General features: G+C 29.6%; 1 protein-coding gene across 1 annotated transcript; it reads left to right on the forward strand.

The window, feature by feature from the left end:
• Positions 1 to 2,737: 2,737 nt before the first annotated feature.
• On the forward strand, positions 2,738 to 10,600 carry LOC111316155 (MADS-box transcription factor 23-like). Its single transcript, XM_089753403.1, has 7 exons — positions 2,738 to 2,946; positions 7,995 to 8,073; positions 9,475 to 9,536; positions 9,886 to 9,985; positions 10,090 to 10,131; positions 10,231 to 10,272; positions 10,448 to 10,600. The coding sequence occupies exons 1-7, from the start codon at positions 2,765 to 2,767 to the stop codon at positions 10,598 to 10,600; spliced, it is 660 nt and encodes a 219-aa protein (XP_089609529.1). The 5' UTR covers positions 2,738 to 2,764.
• Positions 10,601 to 10,981: the final 381 nt, after the last annotated feature.

The raw sequence follows: 10,981 nt of genomic DNA on the forward strand, positions 1-10,981 counted from the left end.
TGTATCCTTTGAAAAAAAAAAAAATAAATTCAAGCAAAGTCTAAGATTATGTAGGCTCCAAAGCATCAAAAGAAGGCAGCAACCCTCTCCTTAAAAAAGAAAGGCCAAATCTTCTTTTCTTGGGTGAAGAAAATATTTGAGAGTTATGATAAAGTTCATGTGCGTGGACTTGTTATTTATTTGTTTATGTATCACTCTCAAACATGCCTTCCCAACTTCAAGATTTTGAGCTATTTCTCCAATGGTGGAATGACTAGAAAAGTGACATTTTCATTTGTTGGGATGATAAATTAATGGGAAATCGTTCATTACTACAACTTTTTTCTTGGTCTATGTTCATATATCATTTGTTGATGATTGACACCTGGCTATACTCGTTTTTAGCTACCTTAAAAAAAATTATCTTATCTCGGATTTAGGTCTCCTTAATCCAAGGACCCCAAGGTTATCGAATCTTATTGGTCCAACGATTCCCTTTCACATGGCCTCCAACCAATGGCAAATTGTGTTTAGTGACAGGCAGTCCCCAAATCATTATGATTATCTGTTATCTTGGAATGGCCTCCCTAAACCTCTGTTATAAACTTAAATAATCACAATTAAAGTATACTGAATTAATATATTTTAAAACGTGATAAGGTAACAATTAATCAAATTAAACCCATAAAACTATGGTGGTGTAAACAATGCTGTGATTTATTTATAAAGTATTGAATTTTTAATTTTAATATAAAACGGTATAATTGTTTTCCATTGGCTGAGATCATGCAAGCGTGCTGGACATCCCTCCCATTGGTGGATGATAATGCTTAGGCTTTCACATGTATGTCGGTACTAAACTTGTAGTTCCCAACAAAAATGTTGGAAAGGATATAACATATCATCTACGATGTATCTATTTTGTTAATTGCTAACTTTGTTTGGCATCGACAAACTCATTAGGCTTATTTTGGTTACAACTTACAAGAGGCAACTAAATCATATAATAGATTATCATATCTATTGAAAAGACAAACTTTCGACAAAGTCTTTGATAAAATAAAATAGAACAGTATTTAAATAAGAAAAGATTAAGCTGTGAGGTGATCTATAATATAGACTCCATTAATTTATTTTTTTTCTTTCTTTTTTTTTTTACAACAGATAATGCTTAATTATAAGCAAAGGCTAAGATTAATCACATTGCACACCAAAACATGAGCTTCAGGTAAAATGCATCCATATTTTGATATATAAGGTTTATTACATGTAAATTGCATTAAAAAAAATTTAAAAGAACATATTTCTTGTCATTTACAAATAATATTAATAATTCTTTTTTTGCTGTATATCTTTAACATTTTAAGATCATATATTTTTAGCATTTTTTTTTTTTTTTTGCTAAGAATTGGATTCTAATTACTGAAACTAATAATTTAATCCTTTAAAAAGAAAGAAAATAAAAGAATTAAAAAATAACCTTCACTTTTCTTATGTGAAATTTATAAGCAACTTTAAAGCCTAATTTTAGTGGTGTCCTTTTATGCCAATGGAAAGAAAGAGAATTATTCTTAGACAAAGACAACTCCAAAACCCTACAAAAAAAAAAAAAAGTATGTGCAACTTTGTTCACTTAAAAATGGTGGGTGAAGTTTCAAATTTCTAATTAATGTCTTCTACATTTGGATTGGAGAAATTTGTTTCTCTATATTTTCCATATTTGGAAACTTAACTAGGAAACAATGAATCTCCTCTCCAACTCCAACGCTTTGTCTGACAAGTGGAATAATTCCAGACTTTTTATAGCTGTAATGTCTATAAATGGCAATTGCTAAGAAAAAACCTAACCACATGCTTTTATTTTACTCAGGTTTTTTCTTCCAAATGACCATTTTTTTTATAAAAAAAAAAATAGTTAATTTATCTTTTGAACTTTCTTACCTTTATACTTATCTAATTAAAAAAATATATATTATGTGTATAAATTCTTTCAAATCTACACAAATTGATCTAAAGGCCAAACAACTTTTGATTAAAAATTTTTAATAGCTTATACTTATGCTTGAAATTATTAAATGATTGTTAATTCCTTTTCTTTTGCTTTTGATCCTTTTACCTTGCAAAGATACCAAAAAAAAATTTTTCAAGAGATTTTGATTTTCTCTGTTTTATAAGAAAATAATATTCAATACAACTTTCACATATACGAAAAGATTTCCAAAAGGGAAAATATTAATTGGAATGTAAATTGCCTACATTGCATTAATTTTATCACAGTATATGGTTCATCAAAATTCAAGCATAGTTTCAACTTAGAGTAATAAATCATATGGGTAAGCTCAACCTGGGAAATACTAACATTATTTAAAAAAATTAAAAATGAGAGATTATTTACTCGTGTTCCACCTGTCAATAACTTATACGTGCGACGGCGCTAAAAAAATACTAAAAAAATAAAAGAGATTAAATTTATCTTTTAAATAATTTGCCCTAAATTATTGCAATGTACCAAAGTCCAAATAATTCATTGTTAGCAGTTTAGACCTCAAAATCCAACCCCTTTAATTTCTTCAAAATAAAGCTCTTGGTCACCACCTTAACTATTAGCTGATTATTTCCAAAAGCGGTCCATTGGCTTAACCATGTAGGCTTTCCTTCTATGATCTTCTGAATAATCAAGCTAAGAATCTTTGGTATTTATTCACTAATATTGCCTTTGACTCTCATTCTAGTTCATTTTTTCTGTGCACTGTAGAAACCCTAGAACAAGAAGAAGAAGACAAGGATGGGGAGAGGGAAGATTGTAATCCGAAGGATCGATAATTCTACAAGTAGGCAAGTGACCTTTTCAAAGAGAAGAAAGGGGTTGATTAAGAAGGCGAAAGAGCTTGCAATACTATGTGATGCAGAAGTTGGTCTTGTCATCTTCTCCAGCACTGGAAAACACTATGAATTTGCAAGCTCCAGGTTTGATATCATTTCATTATTGATTTTTTTCACATATAATTTCACATTCCAACCAAGTCATGAAAGAAACAAAAATCCAACCCTGAACCTTGACTTTCTACAGCAGAGATAAGAACCATTAAAACAAACCTTATCTTAGTTACTCATGTTACCATAGTGCTATGTGCTTCTTTTCTATTTTCTTTCTATAAAGCTACATAACAAATTAATCTTAGGGATATGCATCTTAATGTAGTAAATAATGAACACTATGATCACTCAAATAGATTCTAGTCAACCTGATATTATTCGAGCATGGCCACTGTCTTAGAACTCACTCCCTGGGGATGACCACCAAGGGATTGGGATTGAAAAGGTACAATATTTGCAAGCTCTACCTGTTATGGAAATGTAAAGGGGGGGGGGGGGGGGAGGGGGAGGGGGGGGCGCTTGATGTTTGAACCAAAATATATAGAGTGTTTTTTTCTTAATTAGCCATATCTATATAGTATATATAGTTAGTTAATTCAAGATTTGCAAAACATATCATGGTAGAGGGGAAAACATGGAGTAATTATTGTGTTTTCTACTACAAATATATATTATAGAAGGCATGGGAATTAATTTTGTTGAAGGGAAAAAATAATGTATATTTCAAAAACTTGATTTGCTAATCATGATTGACACATTGAGGAAGTTGATTAAGATGGATGATCAGTTGGTGAGATATGAAGAATAATGGAGCATCAGAAGAATGATTTTGATTAGGAGTACTTTCAGCAATAATGGAGACAAACAAAAGAGATAACCGCAAAGGGGCAGTAGTACTAAGTGCTTTTTTATGATCATCATCAAGAAAAAAAAATAGTAGGTGCTTTTCTATTAAGAATGCACTAGTAGGAGGGATTGGATTCAATTTTGTTGTGCTCCAAAGACGATATCGGAATGGCTGAAGGAGCATGATGAAAACTGAGTCACACAGAATAAAAGGAGAAAATGGAAATTAATTAAGAATATATATATATATATATGTATGTATGTAACCCCTAAATGAGTTAGAAGAAGATGAATTAGATACAATTAATACTTTGGATTCATGGTTGGACTGAAAGGGTATATGACTCTCAAGTTTTGTATTAATCCTTAATTTTTCTTGCATTCTTCCATCCTTCTGATAGGCAAAACAAACTAATGCATCTTCAACTACAACTAGATGAAGATGTAATTAAATATTTAACAATAAAGCATTCATCTATCTTTATCCAATTGGGTATTTCTTTCTTCTTTTCTTTCTTTTCAATTTTTTTCCTTTAACAGGAGGAAGCAATTTAGCTAGCTTTAAGATATAGTGACATATACTTGCTCAAACCAGGTCTATGTCGTTTTTTTTTTTTTTTTTTTATCTTTTGAATTATGAGGAGTTTGAACTCAAAACTAGGGAAGGCAATCCAACTTGTACTCAGTTAGTTTCGATCCGACTTGATTTTTTAGGATCGATTTTTTTTTTAATTGGATTTCAAGTTAGGTCAAGTCGAGGTGGGATTATAGGCAAATTCTCTTCAACTCGATCTGATATATATATATAATTATTTTTTAATTATTTATTTAATTTAATATTTATATATTTTATATTTATTTAATTTTATATTTATATTAAAAATAATCTTTTATATTTTAAAAATAATATTTTACTAATTTAAGGTCGAGTTAGATCGGATATGATTTTATATAATATCGAATCGAATCAGATTCAGATATTAAAAAAGTAAAAAAATCATCAAATCAAGTTGAACAAAAATCTATCTCGACTCAACCTGTTATCATCCATACTCAAAACCTTTTAGTTTTGGAGCCAATTTAATTACCATTGAGCTAGAGCTCATTGGTGTTCAAGTGTATGTTATATGTAATACATAGTTGTTTTAGACCACATTTTCAGCTCCTTTTTTCTCTTTCAAAAGAAATTCCCACTCTCCAGTTCTTTTTCCTGGGCTTTGCTGCTGCTGATTCTTATATCTCAACTTGTTAACACTGTCAACTTTTGAGTAATATATATCTATGCTTTTTCTTATGCGAAATGATCATAGTAAAATTCTTTCCATCATGATTTTATTGCTAAAAAGATGCCATATCCATGATTCTTTATGTTGTTGGTTTGATATTGGTAAATCAATTCCCATTGCATGTTGGCATTGAAGTCAACATTATACGGCTAGATTTAGCTGAAATTTCTTGCTGTATATATGCCTCTATGCCTTTCACCATAATATATATTACCAATGTATGATGATACGCATATGACCCCCCACACAAGCACTCACCCTGTTTTACTTATAGAAAACAAAAAATTAAATGTTGATAATATTCTTTAGAGCTTTTTCTTCTCGAGCTAATGTTTGTTGAACAAAATTGCGTCTCAGCCAAAGATTTTGGAATTGGCAATTTCGGTTCGTTGGATAATACTTTTGCCTATTAAAAACAATTGTAGCCAACTTCCACAACTTTTGATCAAATACCCAATAATAGGTTACTGCTAGTTCGAATTCAACTTTCTAGGATTAGTGTGTACCCTATCCTACTCCCCATTTAATATTCACAACGAGTATCATATCCATCCATTAGCAAGGTTGAATGCTCCCACGAGAGAAAGAACATCATAAAAAAAATTCAACTTATATCATTCCACGTTATATATATATATATATATATATATATATATATATTTATAAAGTAATGATGTGTTTCACTTGAAGCATCTCTTAATGTTGTTTTTTATACCATGAGAACCATATTAAGCAATATATTAGGTATCAACCATTCATGTAGATGACCTCAAACCATCTCAAAAGGGAAAGTTCATATTGAAAAAAGTATTGAAAAGAATCAAGCATTTGATTCAAGTTGAAATTTTTTTTTATAGCCACCAAGCACATAAAACATCCTTTATCTTTCTCAAGTTTTTATTTTTTTTATTTTTTCGATATCTACTATCATGGAATTACATGCATGTATGACACTAGAAAGCCTAAGATTTTATACGCAACAACATGTATGTTATTCTTGAATCCAAGTCTTGAAGTAGGTTTTAGAATTTCCATATTAATTTTTATATATGGTTTAAATGAAATGAAGCTATTAATTTGTGCCAACATATGCATGTGTTTGTGTTGTAATTCTCATTTGCATCCAAATTTAATTTGCTTTTTCGTTAGCTCTTTGTTTATACTTCAAATTTTTTCAAAAGTAGAAGACAAATAGCAAAAAGTGAAAATTTATATAGAAAAGACATCATTGAAGTTTCAAATTCAAACCTAAAATGAAAGATGGAAGAAATAATTCAAGTTGAAAGAAAATGAAAATTTTGTACATAATTAATGAAGATGAGGAGTTATATTTATAATGCAAACTAAAATTCTTTAGCAAGATATGGAGGCTTTCACGGTTACTGAAAAAAATAATGATTTATGTAATTATTTTGTAAAAAAATTTCATCTCATAAATTTATATTCAAATCTCAATATCTGTAATTTCTTCTTTTATTTTAAATTATGATTTTTTTTTATAAATTAAATTTAAATTTCAATACTTATAATTTTTTTTTATTTTAAGTTACGATTTTTTTTATAAAAATATTTTTAAAAAAAGAATTTAAAAACTTTAAAAGAAATCTATATCTCGTGTTAAAGAATTCTATCTTTAACTGTGATCTCTTTTCAGTTTTCACCTTTAATATCACTCCAACGCTTACCAAATCCCTTTCACTTTCCCATTCTTTTCCTAAAACCCTGACTTAAAGATGCTAAAGAAAAATCTGACAACCAGAGTCTGATGATTACTATTACTGAAGGGTAATTAATATGTAAAATGTCACTTACAATTTATATATATTCTGTAAGTATGGTATTTAAATAAATAAATTTTTTATTATAATATTTTAACTTTTATTTCATCAAACATTTTGGTACTTGACACTGTTATTGTTACATAAATGATTTAAAATGACATGAATATCTAATAAACTCATGTTATGTGTCACAAATGTCCAGTAATCACCATATCATCTATTATCACATCATCAAAATTTTTATATTTTCTCTTTTCCTAATTCCTTTCCTTTCTCTTTTTTTTTTTTTTTTAATTTTGAATTAAAATATATTTTCAAAAATTTTTGAAATTTTTATTTAAATGCCAACGTGAAAAATAAATGATTTGGTGATAAATGAACATTTATATTATGTGTTATAATTTTATTAGATATTAATGTTACCTAAGCAAGTTGACAGCAATATTAAACTGAAATACTAAAATACTTGATGAAATGAAAATTTAAGTATTAAAGTGAGAAATTTATTTTTTTTTTAAGTATCAAACTGATAAAAAATATATAATACAAAGATCATTTTGTATTTAACGTTAAAAAAATCAAGTGGATAATATTTTTTTCATCTTGGAAATTGGCTATTTCATTTTGTTTTGTGCATTTATTTTTATTTCGTATTGCCACCATGATTTATCCTTTTCTAAAGCACTTGAAGCTGTAGTTTTTTTTTTTTTCCTTCAAAATGAAACTGTTAGTTTTTTTTTTATTTGGAAAGAAATTTGATATATCTTTAATGATCGAGTACAATTTACTGTCAAAAATGTCATTTTAATATGGAAAATTTTAATTTAGTAAAAATTAAAATTCTTAAATGCACATGTTACTAAAGTTATAAGTTGTTACTTGCTAGAATATAGATAAAAAGTAATTAGGGAAATATACCAACTGATAATGTGATTTCATTGATACTGTATAACATTTATACAAACTGCATCAAATATAAATAAAAAAAAAGTAATTAGGGAAATATATATACCAATTGAAATACCATAACCTAATGGACAGAATGCAATGAAAGAAAATGTTTAGATGACGCCATGCACCTTTTCTACAATGATGCCATCATTTAGATATTTCCTGTTTTCTTTTCTTTTTTGTGCATTACATCATTTAGATATTTCATACTACCATTATTTAGATGAAGCAGATGCAAGTATGAACCCCTGATTATTTTGTATACTTCTACCAGCATGAAATCAGTTATTGAACGATATAGCAGCATGAAAGAGGAACACCAGCAGTTGTTGAATCCAACATCAGAAGTCAAGGTAAAGTTCTCCACCACTTTTACTATATTTATAAGAATTACCTTGCTACAACTTTTTTTTTTTTTTTTTTGCATACATGCTATGGAGGGAAAAAAATATAAAAAAGAGAGAGAGAGAAAGAATGATTAATTTGCTATCCCATTGTTTTAAGTGTTACTGTAATCATAAGATGAAACAAAAGGAACACCTAACTACCTAAATTTATGGGAAAGTATGTCTGAAAGATTTTATTAGCCATAAATAACAACTGTTCATATGTATTCCCTGCCTGCATTCCTGTGATGGCTACTGCATTCTACTATCTCGTTGTGCATGCAGAATATGTATAACAGGATCGATATGCTCGAAATGAAAATTCTGAAAGAACATATACGTTATACATTTAATCTTGTTTAACATGCAGTCTAACCTTAACAATAGCAAATACTGCGGCAACTGAAAGAATCCAAGGTTTAAAAGTCTTCTTTTGTATTTAAACATACATCTTTCAAATGGTAAAGTATTGAACGGCTGGTCTAATTGTAAATAAAATATGATTTCCTTGGTCCTGCAAAACACTAGAAAAGCCAGTCAATGAGGGCAGTGCAATGAGATCAACAATCCATCTCTAAGGCAATCTTTAAGGCAGAGAACGAGGAGTTTTGCTTTATAAGTAAACACTTTAAGGAAAAGGACCCTTTAGAAAGTGCAGGTATACTACAAATTGTTGAAATGAGATCCAAGAATGTCAACATGAAAAATCACAGCAACCATAGGCTATAGTATCAAAAATACCCAACAGAATGCAAACCACAACAGTTCATTAGCAGTCTCTTTGACAAATATGGTTTGAATAACAAAGAGCAACAATTCTTACCAGACTAACATAAACCTCTAATGGTGGCAACAATGTAACTTATTCAGGTATGTACCAATAGATTTCATATGTTTTAGTTGTCAGATCTCATTGCGAATATATAAATGAAATCAAATCACATTAAGTGCACTACTAAAGTAAATGAACAGAATGCCAAGAACATCTAAAGCAACACAGCATAGAAATGAGTTTTTATGCATCTGTATGCTAGAGTTCACATCTGGAACTTTATCAAAATTACCAAAAGAAGAAAGATTTCTTTTCCTAACTGATAAGGCCATACTCAATTTATCAGAAAAAAGTAGCAGATTATGAAAAACCTTTAATCCTTTCATTATATACTGTCTATTAACTTATTAAGCTATGTCAAATTAGATTCTACAATGATGAAACCTCTTTAAAAGCTAAGGAAACTGTTTTATTACTGTCGTATCTACATTTTCACATTAAGTTATTAAAATGTACTTTGCTTACTTTCATGTGAGAATTAGAAAATAGATTTCTTATGCTCTAAATAAACTAACATTTGCTGTTTTACTTGACAGTTTTGGCAAAGAGAGGCTGCAATCTTGAGACAACAACTACATAATTTGCAGGAAAACCATCGGTACATCCTTCTCTTTGAGCTTAAAATTCCATACTATTTCTTATGAAAATTGTTTATTATCCTGAAACAAAATTCTAAAATAAAAAATTAGCCGCAAAATTCCGCTCTGTTATCTTTTAAAATGCCATGAAAGATAATTTTAGTTGTTCAGATATAAGACATAGAAAATTAGTATTGCAAATACTAGAAAACACCAATTAAACATTCAAGATATGATGAAGAAAACAAGCAAGAACACCATACCTACGGGAAAAAGAAGAAACAATACATCCATCCATCCATATATAGGATGTGAAACCATATATGAATGACCTGGTGATTGACCAACACCTATAATCTTATAAATCAGGAAACTCATGGGTGAACACCTTTCTGGTTTGAGTGTTAAAGACCTGCAGAATCTAGAGAATCAACTGGAGATGAGTATGAGGGGTGTTCGCATGAAAAAGGTCAGAAATCTCCAGTATTTATGCAATTTTTATACATAATTTCATGGCAGTCAATTTGAAGCAAATGCATGAACATTGATGCGCTTAATTTTTAACTTTTGCAGGAACAGTTATTAACTGATGAAATACAAGAATTAAGCCGCAGGGTCTTTCAAAAATAACACTAGCAGTGTTTTGTTTACATTGTTGTTCTATAAACAATCACTTCAATTGTTATACTTACACTGTGCTTGAACTTTTTTCAGGGGAACCTCATTCACCAGGAGAATGTGGAACTGTACAAGAAGGTAAATCTGATCCAAAAAGAAAACATGGAATTGTACAAGAAGGTATTCCATTTTATTGATGGATACAAACTTCAGAAAAGACAAGAAAATTAGTTAAAAGAATGACATCTTCTAAAACTCCATAATATGAAATTAGCAACTCCACTGAGCTAATCGATTATGCCTCATGTCTCAGGTTTATGGAACAAGGGATGTAAATACATCAGGTGGAAACGCCTTGAATTCATATGGTTTTGACTCTGGAGAGGGTTCAGATGTCCCTTTTCATCTTCGACTAAGCCAACCTGAGGCACAAACTTGTAACCCACCAAATAGAGATAAGGATTAAAGGTAAAAATGGTTTCTATATTGAATAGATATCTTTACATATCACTATTAATCCAAGCATATTCCATGAAACTGCAGAAGCACAAGAAAGAACGTAAGAATGCAGTGAGGATTCAGACACGTTACTTCATCCTCAGCAAACCCCAAGTCTATAAGAAAATTATTCTTGGAGAGATGATCTACATGAAGGACGATCGGTACAATGAGTAATCTGGCATTGTTTGTGGCAGTACAATAAATTCACTATAAGTTATCAGAGAACCAGGAATCCATGCAAGTGCAAAGCAAAATATAAAATAAAATACTGTTTACATAAAAGTATCTCCTTCATCAAAAAGATTTTAACCATTGTCAGTGAGATTCAGGTCTTCTTATGTATATT

This window comes from Durio zibethinus, chromosome 24 (genome assembly GCF_047325235.1).
Source record: "Durio zibethinus cultivar Kanyao isolate XHJ-2024 chromosome 24, ASM4732523v1, whole genome shotgun sequence".
Classification (NCBI taxonomy): domain Eukaryota; kingdom Viridiplantae; phylum Streptophyta; class Magnoliopsida; order Malvales; family Malvaceae; genus Durio; species Durio zibethinus.